We start from the raw sequence: 18,732 nt of genomic DNA, 5'->3' as shown, positions 1-18,732 counted from the left end.
TGATTAATGTTGGTATTGTTGTTGTTGTTGTTGTTGGTTGCTGAATTGAGAATTCGGGCTAGGCATATAAACAGGGGAGATGCTGCCCGATTTTCGGCAGAATATAAAATAGTATGATATGAAATATGGTACAAATGTGCGATGAAAAGGCTAACATTAGCATAAATTCCTTTTAAATGTAGACTTACAAGCTTGGACGAATAAGCGTAGCTTATAAGCGGTCGAACAGGTATGTAAGGCTTGCCCTTTCTTTCTTTTGGCATGATCTTTATGAAACGAGCAAATGACGTATATGTATGATTTCAAAGAAATTTCCTGTTCTTAGAGCCACTAGGATGGCTAATATTTTTGACTTCCATAAGTTGTCTCATATGGTTTTGATGTATATCTATGATGTCCGAAGTTTGTTGATATGTTTCCAAATGGCATTCGAAAAATAATTGATATGAATAAGGTTTTGATTTTCAAATGCTAGCACGTTCGATTACTCCATCGAGTCTTTGATATATTTTGATATGTGCATATGGTCCCAAACACTCTAATTGAATTGATCCATAACGATATCCGAAAGGTACTTGACATGATTATGGCCTTGATTTTCCAAAAATGACTTCTGAAACGCTTGTAGAACGTTCTGTACTTCAAACGTTCATAACTTTCTTATACTAATTCAGATTGACCCGAAACTTGTTTCTGAGCCTTCAGGGGTCGGTAAGTATACTTATCCATCGAGTCTTGATTTATGTGCATATGGTTTCTCACTACTCTGCTTGTGCATACTACTATTATATCGTTCGCCGAGTCCCGGGCCGGTATAGATCGTGCGCATGGTTCGCCGGGTCCCTTGCTTGAGGGCCGGGTGCCATATATGTATTCCGGAGTATGATGTGTTACGGTGTTATGATGTGTTCATGGTTCGCCGAACCATATATGTGTATATGTATATTCTGATCTTATGATACGATATTATGATGCGTGACGGAGATTACGGAGCAAACCTTCCGGAGTATGATGTGTGTGGCGCCAAAGGCAGGGTGGCGCCACGTTCCTCGGGTTCCGTAAGGGGCCGGATACCGTTCTTGGCATGCAGGATTCGTGTTTCCAGTAAGTTGTTTTTATTATTCTGCATATCGTGCTTATTGTCTGTACTAACCTTCTGCACGTGCCACAGCAATATAATATGTGTATATGGATCGGGCTGCACGTTCCGCAGCAAATACATTTGTGGATCGGGCCGAACGTTCCTCGGCACTAATATGTTATATATATGGATCGGGCCGTACGTTCCTCGGCACTATTATGTTACATATGAATCAGTTATGTGTGTATGTATATGATGACATACGATGTTGGCACGCACGGTTTGTGTTTGGAAAGTACGCATTTTGGCACTCTGGGTGATCTACTTATTTTCTGTACTTCTTCTGACACATGACATCGGTATACACTATTTGTATTCTGGAGAATAAGTAATTTGGTATTTTGAAAATGTACTTACTTTTGTACTGTTTGTTTCGATTATGATTCAGTTTTCTATATTCCATGCTTTACATACTCAGTACATATTCCGTACTGACCCCCTTTTCTTCGGGGGCTGCGTTTCATGCCACACAGGTACACCCAGATAAGTAAAGGACATTGCTAGAAGATGCTTCAGCTGGAGTGGCAACTCCATTTGCTCCTAGAGTGTTGCCGAGTCAGAGTATATGTGCTATGATGTTTTGTTCGAAGTTAGAGACTTTGCAGATAGAGTCGTGGGTATAGGACGTCAGTTTTGTAAGCGGCTCCATCAGCCGATGTGTCATTTTATGTTATGTTACAAATTCCGTGTGATTACAGATTTGACTTGTTTTTGAAGTTTGCAAAAGCATTTATTATGTTTGTCATTTTCACTGATTAACAGAATCAAGCGATAAAAGAAAGATTCTGAAAGCTTATTATGTATTTCACTTTTATTTGATTTCAGAGTCCAAAGAGATTATGTATGTAATAAGAGTCTGTGGGTTCGCTCGGCTCCGGATATGGGGTTGAGTGCCCATCACACCCTAACCCTAGGGAGATTAGGGTGTGACAGTCTAGCTACTACACAGCCGCAGGGAACTACTACAGCTACACAGGGTTAGATTCAGCCAGCTAGGACCACTCCACAGGGTGCTCGTGGACAGGGTCGATAGGATGCACAGGTTGCTCGGGGAGGGGTTGGTCCGCAGAGATTCTTTGCTATGACCAGACAGGACGTCAAGGTATCTAATGCAGTAGTCACAGGTATTATTACTATTGGTTCTCATGGTGCATATGCTCTTATTGATCCCGGTTCTACGTATTCGTATGTATCTCTTTCTTTTGCTATATTCTTAGAACGGGGAGTCGAGTCTATTAATGTGCCGTATGTGGTAGAAACCCCAGTTTGGGGGGGGGGGGGAGTATATTAGTGGATAGAGTTTATAGAGATTGTGTGATATCTATTCAGGGCAGGGACACCGTAGTTGATCTATGTGTGTTACTGATGTCCGCTTTTGATGTGATTATGGGCATGGATTAGTTGGCTTCATGTTATGCATCGGTTGATTTCTATGCTAAGCTTATACGTTTTAATTTTCCTAGAGAAACTTAAGTGTGGAAAAGCATGACTCCTGTGACTCAAGGAAAAATAATATCTTATGTAAAGGCACGCCGAATGATTAATCATGGGTGTTTGGGTTTTATTACCACCGTTCATGATACTCGAGCGGAGAATGTTACTATTGATAGTGTTCCTGTTGTTCGCGAATTTGCGGATGTTTTTCCTGAAGATTTACTCGGCCTACCCCCGATGAGAGAAATCGAGTTCAGCGTTGATTTAGTTCCAGGGACTCAACCTATCTCTATTCCTACATATCGTATGGCTCCAGCCGAGTTGAGAGAACTAAAGGCTCAACTCCAAGAGCTACTTGATAAGGGGTTCATTAGGCCTAGTGTATCGCCTTGGGGTGCACCTGTGTTATTTGTGAAGAAGAAAGATGGCACGATGAGAATGTGCATTGACTACAGGCAACTGAACAAGGCGACTATCAAGAATAAGTATCCATTGCCTCGTATTGATGATTTGTTTGACCAACTGCAGGGTGCTACTCATTTTTCCAAAATCGACTTGAGATCAGGTTATCATCAGCTGAGAATCAAGACTGAGGACATCTCCAAGATAGCTTTTCGGACAAGATATGAGCACTTTGAATTTTTGGTGATGTCATTCGGGCACACTAATGCCCCCGCAGCATTTATGGACCTCATGAACAGGGTATTCAAGCCATACTTAGACCATTTTTTGATTGTGTTCATTGATGATATTTTGGTCTACTCTCAGAGTGAGGCTGAGCATGGACAACACTTGAGAATTGTTCTACAGAAACTTAAGGAACGAAAGCTTTATGCCAAGTTCTCAGAATGTGAGTTCTGGTTGAGCACAATTTCCTTTTTTAGGACACGTGGTGTCCCGAGATGGGATTCTAGTTGATCCAAAGAAAATTGAAGTAGTTCGAGATTGGCCTCAACCCACTACTCCCACAGAGATACGCAACTTCATGGGACTAGCTGGATATTACAGAAGGTTTGTGGAGGGTTTCTTGAAGATAGCTGCTCCATTGACACGTTTAACTCAGAAAGGTGTGGTATTCCAGTGGTTAGATTAATGTTCAGAAAGCTTTCAGAAATTAAAGACTGCATTGACTACGGCTCCGATTTTGACCTTACCTACTGATGAGGGTGGTTTCACCATTTATTGTGATGCATCTCGAGTCAGGTTGGGTTGTTTCTTGATGCAGAATGGTAAAGTGGTAGCTTATGCGTCTCGACAGCTGAAGAAACATGAGAAGAATTATCCAACTCATGACTTAGAATTGGCCGCAGTGGTATTCGCACTCAAAATCTGGCTTCACTATCTTTATGGTGAGCCGTGTGAAATATATACTGATCACAAGAGTTTGCAATACATATTCAAGCAAAGAGATCTGAATTTGAGACAGCGACGGTGGTTAGAGTTACTTAAAGATTATGATCTTACTATTTATTATCATCCTGGTAAGGCGAATGTGGTGGCAGACGCCTTGAGTAGAAAGTCTATGGGCAGCTTGGCCCGATTTACTGCTGAAGAACGACCTATGGCTAAGGATATTCAGGCATTAGCCAACCGCAGAGTTCGGATTGATCATACAATACAGGGCAGGTTACTTGCAGTCTGGTGGCACAATCGTCCTTAGTGGGGCAGGTCAAGGTTTGCCAATATGGAGATCCCCGTCTTGCTAGACTGCAGGATCGAGTGCAAAATGGGGCGTTAAGTCATTCTCTATTGATGGCGAAGGCGTGTTACGTTGTCATGGTAGACTGTGTATTCCTATGGTGGGTAATGTGAAGCAACTAATTCTTGAAGAGGCTCATAGCTCGCGATACTCCATCAACCCAGGTGCTACGAAGATGTACCAAGACTTGCGTGGATTATATTGGTGGAAAGGTATGAAGGCTGATATTTTGAAACATGTGACAAGTTGCTTAAATTGTCAGCAAGTCAAATATGAACATCAAAAACCCGGTGCGAGTAATGTAAAACTTGATTATCCCAGAGTGGAAGTGGGAATGGATTACAATGGATTTCGTAGTTGGTTTGCCGAATACTTTTAAGAAACATGACTCAGTCTGGGTGATTGTGGATAGACTCACCAAATCCGCTCATTTTATACCAGTTCGGTTTACTCATACCGCGGAGCAGTTAGCAAATATTTACCTCAGTGAGATAGTACGACTTCATGGTGTGCCTATTTCTATAATATCTGATCGAGGTGCACAATTTACTGCTGAGTTTTGGAAGTCTTTTTAGAAGTCGTTAGGTTCACAGGTCGAGTTGAGTACAACTTTTCATCCACAAAATGATTGACAGTCTGAGTGAGTTATTCAGAGTTTAGAGGACATGCTTAGAGCTTGCGCGATTGATTTCGGTGGTCATTGGGACGATCAGTTGCCTTTGGCAGAGTTTGCTTATAATAACAGATACCAATCGAGTATACAAATGGCGTCGTTTGAGGCTCTATATGGTCGCAGGTGTCGTTCACCAGTTGGATGGTTCGAACTGGGTGAAGCACAACTATTAGGTCCAAATCTGGTTCAGCAAGCCTTGGAAAAAGTTGCATTGATACGAGAACGGCTTCGGACAGCACAAAGCAGACAAAAGTCCTATGCAGATAAGAAAGTACGTGATATGGAGTTCATGAAGGGGGAAAAAGTCTTTCTAAAAGTATCCCCTATGAAAGGAGTTATGAGATTTGGTCGGAAAGGTAAGTTAAGTCCTAGGTACATTGGTCCTTATGAGATTTTGGATCGATTTGGGTTGGTGGCATATAGACTTGCTTTACCTCCGAGATTGTCTGCTGTTCATCCTGTATTTCACGTGTCTATGCTAAGACGATATGTTGGTGATGATAGCCATAAGATTCAACCAGAGGATGTGGAGCTCGATGAAAATTTGACTTATGAGGTGGGTCCGATATCTATTCTTGACAGGCAAGTGCGACAATTGAGGTCGAAGAAGGTAGCTTCAGTCAAAGTGTTGTGGCGTAATCATCCAACCGAGGAGGCTACTCTGGAGTCTGGGATGGATATGCGAGATAAATATTCTCAATTGTTTGACGCGACAGGTATGATCTAGATCCGTTCGAGGAGGAACGTTATTTTAAGTGGTGGAGAATGTAATAACCCAATTTTTAAATAAGGGTTTAGTTGGTAATTTTAGCTAAAAGGAATTTAAAAGAAAAGAAATTCGTAATTAGAATTAAAGAGAAAATAGAAAAAAGAAGCAATTTAGTGGGCCAAGCCCAAATATGAAAAGGAAAAGGAAAAAAAAAAGGGGGCTTCAGAATTCTGATGGCTAAGCCATCAGACGTGAATCACTAGATTGCTGAAAGAAAAAAAAGGGGAAACGTGCCAACAGAAGGAGAAAAAAACCAGTGGGACAAAGGAAAAGAAAGGGAGAAAAAGAAAGGAAAAGAGAGGATAAAAACAAGAACTTTCATCCCAAATCATCAAGGTAACGACTATAATCTATTATTTAAGTTTATTACATAATTATGGGTGAATCTTTATGGTGAAAACATGGGGATATTTTGAGTAATTGAGAAAGTTTAGCTCTAGGGTTCTTCAACCAAAATCATTGATTTGAAAGGGCAAATAGCATCGGATTTTAGACTTCTATATATCGTTGGAATCCTCTCGTTAAAGCCTTTCCGAAAACATAAGTCTTGTCGGGTTTTGAACACATTGACCAGAGGGTGTTTTCGTCCTTTAAAATTTGACTTTAACCGTTTAAACCTCTAAAAATATAGAAGTGGTTTACCCTAAGGGTTTTGACCATTCTAAATCCGTTTTTGTGTAGTTTGAGGCAGTCCGGAGACTCGAGAACGCTGTTTTGATTTATTGGGAAGTGTGCTTGAATTGTGAATTTGAGGTAAGTGAGACTTTAAGCTTTGGGTACTTTCTTTTCAAAACCCGTTTTAAAAATATGTTTTGTCTGCCTAGTCCATGTGTTGGGCGAGCGTGTGCTTGGCAGAATCGGTGGTCCTTAAGGCCAACCGCATATACTTTATTTTCAAATAATCCAAAACTCTCTTTATAAATTATTTTGTGATGTGATATAGCTGTGAGCCATGATATTGGAGCATTGTGTATGCTTCCCTTAGCATTGTGTATGCTTCTTGATTATATTGGGGCAGTGTGTATGCTTCCCTTAGCATTGTGTATGCTTCTTGATGATATTGGGGCATTGTGTATGCTTCCCTTAGCATTGTGTATGCTTCTTGACATATTTGGCACATTGTGTATGTTGCCGTGGATTCATAGTGTTGACTAATTCTTTAACTGCCACTTATGACGGTTCGTAGTGTAAATTGTGTTGAGATATATAATATATTTGATAAACAGTGGTTTGGACCTTGGTTGCTATTATATAATGGTATATTCACGTGCATAATATTTTTGTGCCTGTTGTGTGTTTTTATTTTCTAACACTTGTTCCAGGGGTATTTGAAGTGGCGGGTCGAGGTTCTTACTGGGTTATATTTATGTATAACTCACTCCTTACCTGCATGTCCATGCAGATACTGTCGTTGAGAATGAGGCTGGTAATTGAAGACTTCGTGAGTGGATTCTGTTGCTGAGGCGAGCCACCACATTGTTCGTGGAGGCAGCCATTTTAGCTTTATCTAGTTTATTTCTAGTTATTTCTTTTATTTTGGGTTTACATGCCCGACACTCAAACTCATGTAACTCTGTTAGATGCTCCATGGTCTTAGCGTGAGATGTGGGTTAGAGATTCTTTTTATCTTAGCGTTGGTTGGTTTTCATAAATCGATTATGGATTTGGTTGGCGACTATTTCGCGTTTTTATCATTAATAACGTTGTTGGACCTGCACTTATTTTCTTTTAGTGCTTTTGTAAATGATTAAGAGTATGATATATGGTTCGCCTGGAGGGTGGTGTTTGTTGGGTGACAATCACGTCTAGCGGGTATTTTGGGACGTGACAGGCAGGTATATACAGGATGGTTTTAGCTGCAACCAGCTATCATTTGTGGACTGAGAGAAATATGATGGTATTTCAAAGCAAGACTAAACCGATTCATGCATTGATCAAACTGATAGTGCAGGATGTTCATTATCCCTGAGCATGTAACTTTTTGTTTTGATGTTTAGATGACTAGAGCATAACTGAGGTTATATGTCCAGTTGGATGCTCATTCTCCTCTCTCTTTTTTCCCCTTTCTTTGAGCTGTATTGTCACTTTGGTAATAAATAAAATGTTTGTTTACCAAAAATAAAAAATAAAAAAATCAACTGTCAAATAGAACTGCTCCAAGTGGCAAATGCCTAAATAATTAATTTTAAAATCTGAATTCAAAATATAAGCAAATAATCTTATCCCTAGAAAATACCTAACCCCAAAATCCACGTATTTCAAAAACAAAAACTATACCCTAACTCCATGACACACATTTGCCTTGATGTACTGGAATTAGACGATAGATTTTTAACTCAACTTGAAGAAGTTGCATCCACCTTTGACTCTACACAGGCACTCTTTATGTGTTGATGTAAGCTTTTCACAATTTTAAATTAGAATAAAAGTTCATCTTGTGCTTTTGAAGCGCCGATTGAGTCATTTTATTATGTCAATTCATGGTCCAACACTTGCATAGGTGTTTTCATTCCTTTTTTTTGGATAGCCATTTTTCTCCCATACATTGCATTTACATGGTACTTCATGTTCGCATTTAGAAGATGCATATATATACTTTCTTGATGGAATTGATTATTCTTGATAAAGATACGTTTATATATAGAATTGTGGAGGACCTTTTGGGAAGGAAGAAGTCGGTGTGCATTTCATCGCATAAAGATGAGTATACATGTCAAGATTTGATCGATGAAACATTAGTGCATAGAATTATAAGTGTACATGTTAAGTATAATTAACATTGCCATTGTTGACATTTTTGCTTTGCACGTGGATATTATCGACGATAATTATTAGGACGACGATAAGGATGAAGAAGACGATGATATATTGTGTTGTTGCCAATGAAGGAAAAAATCGGATTGTATCTGGAATGACAAATTGTTAAAAAGAAGGAACGCAAGGAAGAAGACGAAGAAAACTCTTGCGATCAAGTTTAAGGAGGTGAAGAATACAATAAAGAAGGACCAAAGATTTAAGCAAAAGAAGAAGTTGAATGATAGTTGCCTGGTCTACTATCCGAAAGAAGGTACATTTTACAAAACTTCTTATCAGCTAAATGTGTATTCATAATCAGAAAAAAATGTGTATTTCATGAGTATTATTTTTTGAATTAAACAAATTTAGTCAAATTTGTTATGAATAAAAAAATTGAAGATTAATTAAAAATAAGTTTAAACTGAGACAAAAGAATTGGATCTATACCTTCTGCTAAGCCATGATCTGGAAATGAAATACAAAACATATACACGCTATGATATTTAAGAATAAATAACTCAAAATACAAAGGAAACTTTTACATTAACTTTTTTAAAAAATACTTATTACATTTTTTTTTTTAAAACTTAGTAATAGATAGTACAAAATTAATCATGTGCCATCTGTCTGATTCACTTTTTATGTGGGAAAAAGCGTTATTTAATACTTCTTTGAATTTGAATAGATAGATAAAACTATTTGAGTCTTAATTCAAATTTAAAAATAATATATTTTAAGTTGAGATAACATATCTTAGATTTGGATTGAGATAAAAATGTTTGAATTCGAATTTGAATTGAAGATAAAATATTTAAATCTATATCTTTTTTATATCTTTATTATAAAGGGAGGGTAATAGGCGTGGAATATGCTATCTGCATTGCTTCCCAAGCAGGTTACGAGCACATAAACGTTGTGTTTTCTATATAATTCTTGCAATATGAACACCAATTTCTATTTCTATTGCAGATATCAAATATGTAGTTATTCACATTCCATACTAATTCATGTAAAGCAAGATGTTTTGGTGAATAAGATCTCATATATTTCACTGATAATATTTTTTATTTTTCTATGTTTAGGTCCACGGTGACCAATGTTATCTGTAGTTATTAACATTCAAGATTAATGCTGTAGAACCAAGATGTGTCGGTATATAAGATCTGTTATAGTATGAACTTAATATCAATGAACAAAACTGTAACAAGAAGAAGAAGAAGAATTGATGGTAGATTCAGTCGAGTATAGAAATAGAGAGAAGAGGGAAGAAGTAAGTGATATGATTCTCATTCATTGTGTTAAACTCATACATTATACAGTGGTAGATATATGTAGTTTCTGAGCGAGCTCATAAGTCACGGAGTTAGTTATAACTAACTTTGTGAAGAGCTGTTTATAACTAACTAATCTTAACTGCATAATGAAATGTCTAAACTGCCCCTACTTACTTCTTTCATCGAACACTCCCCCTCAAGCTAGGAGGTGTAAAAATATTAAGAACCCCTAGCTTGAACTTTGGATACTCATGTTGTACTTTGGTGAGACCCCTGGTGAATATATCTGCTGATTGTTCCATTGTGTTCATATACTGAGTAGTGATCATTCCTTGTAGGAACTCTTCCCTTATAAAGTGACAATCAATCTCAATATGTTTTGTTCTTTATGGAACACTGGATTAACAACAATTTGCATAGCTGCTTTGCTGTCAGTGTATACGACAATAGGCTGATCAATCTCTGAGTCTAGTTCTTTTAGCAAGCCTTGTAACCAAGTCAATTTGCAGTTGTAGTTGCCAGGCTCCTGTATTCTGCTTCTGCATAACTTCTAGAAACAACAGTTTGTTTCTTAGATTTCCAGAATACTAGAGAGTCTCTGTTACACCCCGAAATTTTTTCGTTAACGTACTGTGAGTAGAATAATGAAGGGCATGATGTATACGATGTTTCAATTAGAAAGAAATACCATTTGATCATTTTAAATAAGATTTCAAAGACATTTGAGGTAGGAGATGAAAGTTGTTAAGGAAAGCAAGGTATATGTTGTGTGTCGGGCAGAAATTACGAGTATCGAATTAATGGTGGCTTAAGGGTGTTTTGGAGAAGAGTTATAATGTTCCCTAGATTGTTAACGAGGTGTTAAACAAGTATCAAGAAGGTCCCATGAGGATTTTAGATCAAACGAAGTGACGAGAACAAAAATCAGTGAAAGGATGAGTTATACGGTCGATTATACGGTCCGTATATTGTTATACGGTCTGTATAATGGACCGCATAATCGTCACAGTGAAGTCCCTCACTGATGGGATTATACGGCCACTTATACGGACCGTATAAAATTATATGGACCGTATAATGTGCCGTCAAATTGACACAGAATGAGATTGTTGATGGGGTGATTTCACGGTCACTTATACGGACCGTATAATGTGCCGTCAAATTGACACAGAAAGGGATGGTTACTGAACCCATTTCACGGTTACTTATAGGGACCATATAAATTTATACGGACCGTATAAGTGTCCGTATAATGACGTCGGGACAGATTTTTAATTTATAAAAAGAGCACCCCAAGTTCATTATTTTCATTTCATTTTCATTCTCCACAACTCAAGACTTCTCTAGAAACTTCCACACACTTCATACACAAGAACCCAAGAGAAATTGATGATCAACTTCATCAAATCAACAAAACTAAGTGTGGGAAACACATCAAAGTTCATCCAAGTCAAGAAATTCCATGGGAAGTGGAACTAGAGTTTTGCTCAAGTGAAGTATTTCCACTTAAAGCTCATTCCCACACTATCAAAGGTAAGTTTCATGGTATTTACATGTTATTTAAGGTGTTGAAAAGTTGAAACACCTGGATTGTGGAAGGGTATAGGAAATGGGTCATGAAAGTGAGAATAGTGTAAATTTTGAGTAGTAGTTTTTAATGAATCAAGGATATTGATATGTTGTGAGTGTAATTACATTATGAATGATGTTAAAAGAATGATAGAAACATTAGATGAGAACGGAGGTAAAGCTGTATTGTGATCATGATTATGGATGACCTTGAGAGGAAATTGTGGGGATTGGATAATGATGAATTTGACAAAAGTTATTGATGATGATATTATGAATGTTATTATTGACGTTTGGGAGTTGACATATGATATAGAGAAAGTAGTAGAAACAAAGGAGACGCTGCTCAAATTTCTCTAGCTTTAGTTCAAACACGCTTATGTTATCAATTATCTAATATGAGTATAAACTCTCTTGAAGGTAGAAACATGAATATTGGAGAGGAACGTTCAAGCGATAGAATAGCTAAATGAAAAGGTATGTAAGGCTAGTCCCTTCTTTCTAAGGCATGATTCTTATGACATGATATTCTTTATCTCTTCATGACTTTCCTACGTCCAAAAACTATGAGTCAATCCTAGTAAAGAGCTTCATATGAGAAGAGATAAGAGATATGTTATGAGCATGATAATGATGAGTCTAAGTCTAAAGAGTCTAAGGCCCATGATATTATGTTTCTACAAAGATAATGATTCTTATTATGATCCATTGATGTTGTTCATTGTATACACTCAGCTTATATGCTAATTCCTTCAACGTAAGGCAGAATGCTTATGAATGCTCCATAACGAAATCGGGGGTTCACCACCTTACGTCACCCCGATTGAGTATAGTTGTTCTGAGTTCCCAGTCATGCATTATGATAATAGTATGATGAGAATGTGATAAGTCTATGAGATGTACATGATGATATCACATCGCGCCTACATGGCCGGGCAGACACCGTTAAAGCGGGCAGCGTATACACCATGTCTAGATGGCATGGGAAGACACCACTAGTGGGCGACATGAGACGGTACCCCGGACACGGGAGGCCTGGACGCAGGCTAATGATTATCACACCGTACCTATATGGTCAAGCAGCTTATACATATATGCATACATGATATGATGATGATTATGAAGTAAGTTAACATGCATTATTTCAGTTTTAAGTGACAGTCAGTTACAAATCGCTTTTCACTCGATGTCTCCGCATTTCATTGATATATCATTATTGTTTATGCCTTACATACTTAGTACAATGTTCGTACTGACGTCCGTTTTCTTTGGACGCTGTGTTCATGCCCACAGGTAGACAGGGAGGTGATCTAGACTCGTAGAAGTCATCAGCAGATGTACAGGAGCACTCCATTATTTCGGAGGTGCTATTTAGTTTATTCTTTTGTGTACATTATACGTATTTTTTGCACGACGGGGTCCTGTCCCGTCCATATGTCTATTACTCTAGTAGAGGCTTGTAGATACACAGGTGTGGGTCAAATGGTCTCACGATGTTACTATTGTATTTATATTATTATTTTGATAGCCGAAGAGCTCATGTACATAAAAGTAATTATGTTTCCAAATGAAAAAAGGTTTTCGTATGATTATGAGTATATGAATATTAAAGAAGTGTATAATGAGTAACAGAATGGGTGGTGCTCGGTGGTTAGCCCCAGGTACCCGTCATGGCCCCTAGTCGAGTCGTGACAGTCTCCTAACTTGATCATGAATCCTGTAACAAATTTTCTGGTTATGGGGCATGAGGCCCAATCTGCATCACAATATGCTTTTACTGTGTTATCATACTTGCTAGAAAGTAGCAAGCCTTGTTCTGGTTGGTTTTTAACATACCTAACAATCCTTAGAGCAGCCTCCATGTGAGAAGTTTTTGGTTGCTGTAGGAATTGGCTTAGGCTTTGTACAGCAAATGAGATATCAGGTCTTGTTACTGTCAAATATAACAACTTTCCTATAAGTCTCTTATAGGCAGTTTGATCAGCTATAGGATCTGTTCCTTTCTTGTCATTTTGATCCAATGCATCATCATATTCCTTTGAAGTGAGTTTTGTGTTGATGTCAATAGGGGTAACAACAGGCTTAACACCTACCAATCCTACATCTGAAATGAGTTCCAATGCATATTTCCTTTGATGCATTGGGATACCTTGGCTGCACCTTGCAAATTAAATGCCTAAAAAATTCTTCAATTCTCCTAAGTCTTTCATTTTAAATGTAAGCTGTAAAGATGCCTTTGTTTCTTTAATCAGTGTCAAGCTATCACTTGTGATTAACACGTAATCCACATATACAAGAATAACCACCATGCCTTGATTTGTTTTCCTGGTAAAAAGAGAGTGATCATACTGACTTTGCTTGAGGTTGAAGTTGATCAAGGCCTCTGATAACTTGGCATTCCATTGCCTTGGTGCCTGTTTCAATCCATAAAGGGATTTTATCAGTCTGCACACAAAATTCTCCCCCTGAGTGGTAAATCCCTTTGGCAATTCCATGAAAATCTCATCATACAAGTCACCTTAAAGAAAGGCATTGTAAACATCCATTTGATGAATATGGCATTTCTTAGATGCTGCAAGTGATACTGTTCTAACAGTAACAATTTTCACAACAGGTGAAAATGTCTCTTGGTAGTTAATCCCCTCTTTTTTACTATATCCTTTTGCTACTAATCTTGCTTTAAACCTCTTTATTTCTTCATTTGCTTTGTACTTAATTTTGTATATCCATTTACAACCTATTGTAGATTTTTCCTTAGGGAGTTGCACAATCTGCCAAGTATTATTATTTTCCAAAGCTGTTATCTCTTCTTTCATTGCTTGCACCCATCTTGGATCTTGCATAGCTTCTGAATAATTCTTTGGTTCAGTGGTGGATGAAAAAACAACAACATAAGCCTGATATTTTGGACTCAATGTGTCATAACTGAGATACTTGTTAAGTGCATAAGGTGTATCCTCATGGATGTTCAGACTCACAAAGTCTTTCATCCAAACTGGAGGCTTCTTCCGAGTAGCTGATTTCCTTTGATCATTTACAGGTTGAACTTGTACTTGCACCTTTTGTTGTTGTGGTTTGGAATTTGAATATGTGGTGCAAGTTCTTGTCCTTCAAGCACTGGATCCTGGTCCATATGAGTAATTTGTTCTGATGTGATTCCTTCTTCTTGACTCACTTCATCTGGTGCAGGATTTCCTGCATTGAATTAGATATAGTTTGGCCAATAGTCTATGTGATTCTGAACCATCCACAAAGACAGTCTTTGATGCAGTGTCTTTATTCTTGAAGGGAAATATATCCTCTCTGAACACTACATATCTGTTTACAAAAAACACTTTGTTAGTGAGGTCATATAGCACATATCCCTTTTGTACAGTAGAATAACCCATATGTATTGCTGGTCTTGCTTTAGATTGCATTTTATCATTTTGGTCAAATATTTTGCAAAACATAATCACCCTATTATTCTTAAGTGACTGATAGATGGTTTTCGGTTGTAGAATTTATCATAGGGTGATGCATGATCCAATACAGCAGTTGGAACTCTGTTAATGAGATAGAGTGCTGCTAGGATGCAGTGTCCCCAAAATTCAATAGGTATGTGAGCTTGAAATCTTATAGCTCTTGTAACCTCTAGAATGTGTATGTGTTTCCTCTCAGCAACTCCATTTTACTAAGGGGTGTACACATAAGTCCTTTGATGAATGATGCTTAATTCTCTAAACATATTTAAGCAGGAAATGTTAAGAAATTCAGTTCCATTGTCAGTTCTAATTATTTTTATAGTCTTGTTGAACTGATTTTTAATCAAATTAAAGAATTGTTGTAAGCATAAAGACACATCAGATTTATGTTTAAGTAAAAACACCCATGTAAACCTTGAGAAATCATCTACTACAGTTAAGAAAATCTTGTTTCCATCAATACTAGGAGTTTTATAAGGCCCCCACAGATCTACATGTATCATGTCTAGTCTCTCATTACGTTTAATACTGCTAAGTTGGAAAGAAACCCTTGTTTGTTTTGCACAAGGACAATTGGTATAACCTTCTACCCTATCTTTCATAACTTGAGAATTACAAGGAAACAGTCTATTAAGAACATTATATGAGCTGTGACCAAGCCTTCTATGCCATACTATCAAATCTAGACTAGGTACTGTATTATTGGTATTATTGATTGACTTCTGCACTGCTACACAGATCCTGCTTCCATCATGAGCATGCTGATTTAGCAACAAATATAGACGATTGATCTCTTTACCAATCTCCTTTACCCTCCCAGTGAAGAGATCCTGAAAATACAAAAATTAGGAAAAAAGTTTGCAGAACATTGTAATTCTCTAGTAAGTTTAGAAACTGAAAGTAGGTTATACTTGAATTGTGGGATCAAGAATACATTAGATATAGTACTTGTTTTTGACAGTGAACTACTTCCAATATGAGTTACTTGAGTCATGTCAGCATTAGGTAAATACACTTTCTTAGTAGTGTCAGCCTTTTTAATTGTTTCTTCTTTGAGTAACTCTAGATTAGAAGCCATGTGGTTAGTGGCCCCTGTATCAATAATTCATTCTGGACTACTACTGGGGGCTACTAATGCCACATCTTTCACCATACCTGCTACACTACATGTAGCATTTGCTGAAGGCACATTGTTGACACTTCCATGGTTTTTGTTCAGCAGCTGCATAATCTGCTCATACTTCTCTCTAGTGAATATATTTCCAAATTGTTGTTTTGAACCAGTACTGCTGGAAATATCACCTTCATCAGCAATACTGTGCATCCCATTCTGAGATCCTCCATTAGACATATAAGAACTTGCATGTGCATTTTGATCATATGTCATAGCTGTAGATTGACCAAAGCTTTGAGAGTTTGTGTTGTTCTCAGGCATTGTAGGTTCTCCTAACACATTGTATGCAACACCATAGTTTGAGTTTTGACCATTTTTCCTATCCATTACCCCTTTCTTGAACTTGAAATCAGGTGGATAGCCAATAAGTTTGTAGCAAGTGTCTTTGCTGTGACCTTTACATTTGCCAAACTCACATATTAGGTTATAGTTATTTGGTTTCTTGAATTTCTAGTTGCCATAATGATTGTTGTTACTTTGGTTACTACCACCATAGTGATTAGCACCTTGATTTCTATAGTGGTTAGCACCCTCATTACCATTGTTCCTTGAGTACATAGCTAGTTCAAAATTACCAACTGCCGATGTTTGATTTTCTCCTAGCACACCAGAAGTGGCTGCTACTGCTTTCTAAGACTCATCACTCACAATAATTCCACATGCCCGATTTACAAATGGCATTGGATTCATCATCAAGATTTGACTTCCTGCCTGAGAATGAGATTCATTCAGTCCTATGAGGAGCTGAAATAGCTTCAGTTTTTGTAGATGCACCACAAAGTCTCTTGACTTAGAACATTCACATCCAAGTGCAGGAACCAATGATTAAAATTCTTCCCATAAGTTCTTCATTTTTGTGAAATATGCAGAAACTGAAGCACTTCCTTGAGTTAAGATAGCAATTTCTTTGTGCAAGTTGAAGGTTCTTGAACCATCAACCTTGTTAAATCTCTCAAACAATTCCTCCCACACGGTTTGAGCAATAGAAGCATACATAATTCCTCCAAGATGATTCTTGTAAACAACATTCATAACCCAAGATAAGACTATGGCATTTACTCTTTCCCAGTGATTCCACATTACTTTTGGATATTTGTCTTTACTACATCTGCCATCAACCAATCCTAGCTTATTTCTACCAAGTAAAAAAAACCTCATTGATCTATACCAGATAGAGTAGTTTTCAATACCTGTAAGCTGAAATGAAATCACTTGCATTCCACTCACATTTGATGGAGACAAGAACAAAGGATGGTTGTAGTTTATTCCTGGGCTTGTGTTGTTAAGTGATTCCAGAATTTTCACCATTTTCTTGATGAGTTGAAGTTGTTCCATTCCCTTGTAAATTGGGATTGATTTGAACATCATTAAGAGAAGTCCTAGTCCCATTCTCAACACTAGAAACTCCATTATAAGTCATCTTTCCCAAAAACTGTTTTCTTGTAGTAAACTATAATCGCGGAAGCAAAAGAATTAAAATCTTTGAATCAAGAATCTCAACGATCAACAACACATGAAGCAATTCTAGATCGAATGCTCTGATACCATGTTATAATATGATCTTAATATCAATGAACACAACTGTGACAATCAAAATAAGAAGAATAAGAAGAAGAACTGATGGCAGATTCAGTCGAGTATAGAAATAGAGAGAAGAGGGAAGAAGTAAGTGATATGATTCCCATTCATTGTGTTAAACTCATACATTATACAATGGTAGATATATATAGTTTCTAAGCTAGCTCATAAGTCACAGAGTTAGTTATAACTAACTTTGTGAAGAGATGTTTATAACTAACTAATCTTAACTGCATAATGAAATGTCTAAACTGCCCCTACTTACTTATTTCATCTAATAAGATCTCATACATATGACTGTCAATATCATTATTTTTTGATATTTAGCTCCTCGGTGACCGATGTATTTTAATTTACATTTTTACCTAATTGCTGTTCAATTGATTAACAAAAACACGTTGTTTTTTTTTGGGTACATGGTCGGATCTCAAAATTAATGAAATAGTAAAGCAGTCTGTTGAGATGTGAAATGATTGGTGTGTGCAACAATGCATGCGAATGCGGTCGTCATGCATGCTGGGACGACACTGGATACATTGCTTAGGATAAACATGGTACATAATTGTATTTGTTCTTTTACCAATGGCTTCTCCTTTAGATAATATCTACAACTTAACATAATATCTGAAAAAAAAATCTTTTTCTTACATCAAGAATGGAAAAGTTGCGCAAACAAATTGGACTAAATCGAATTTGGTGTTATTCACAGTGGTTATTATATTTGCAACAAGAATGTTACACCTCGAAATTTTCGCGTCGTTTGCGTCGTGAGTGAACTAACGTAAGCTCGGAGAGGTCATGGAACCCTTATAAGGTTAATAAATACTCTTAACAAGTGTTACGAAAGTGTCTATAGGTTTCGGGATCAAGCAAATCGAAGAAAATAAGTTTGTCGAAAATTTGGGAAACTTTTGGATAGAAATTTTGGGTCAACTTCAGAGAGGTATATCTCTTGGTATATCAGGAGTTTTGAGGTGTTTCAAGAGCCTAAAATAAAGTTTGTCGAGTGTAGTTTCCAATGCAACAAACCGTTCGTCAATACGACATTGGAGTAGGGAGTAATGAGTATTTTAAAATGGACTGTCAAAAGCTTGCGAACCTACACGGAAATTCTAGAAACTACTAAAAAGGCCCACCAATTTCGGCCCATCAGCCCGACCC

At 37.4% G+C, this 18,732-nt stretch overlaps 1 protein-coding gene across 1 annotated transcript; it reads right to left on the bottom strand.

Annotated features, from left to right (window-relative positions):
* Positions 1 to 13,874: 13,874 nt before the first annotated feature.
* On the bottom strand, positions 13,875 to 14,345 carry LOC132612016 (uncharacterized mitochondrial protein AtMg00820-like). Its single transcript, XM_060326366.1, has one exon. It carries the CDS (start codon positions 14,343 to 14,345, stop codon positions 13,875 to 13,877), a length of 471 nt encoding a protein of 156 aa, XP_060182349.1.
* Between the last annotated feature and the right edge of the window lie 4,387 nt (positions 14,346 to 18,732).

The sequence above is a fragment of the Lycium barbarum genome, chromosome 9, assembly GCF_019175385.1.
Source record: "Lycium barbarum isolate Lr01 chromosome 9, ASM1917538v2, whole genome shotgun sequence".
Taxonomy (NCBI): Eukaryota; Viridiplantae; Streptophyta; class Magnoliopsida; order Solanales; family Solanaceae; genus Lycium; species Lycium barbarum.
This window is presented reverse-complemented; position numbering and strand designations above follow the sequence as displayed.

Bases quoted from the DNA above. Each gene is read 5' to 3' on its own strand.
- LOC132612016 (XM_060326366.1), bottom strand. From the start codon at position 14,345: ATGAAAGACTTTGTGAGTCTGAACATCCATGAGGATACACCTTATGCA.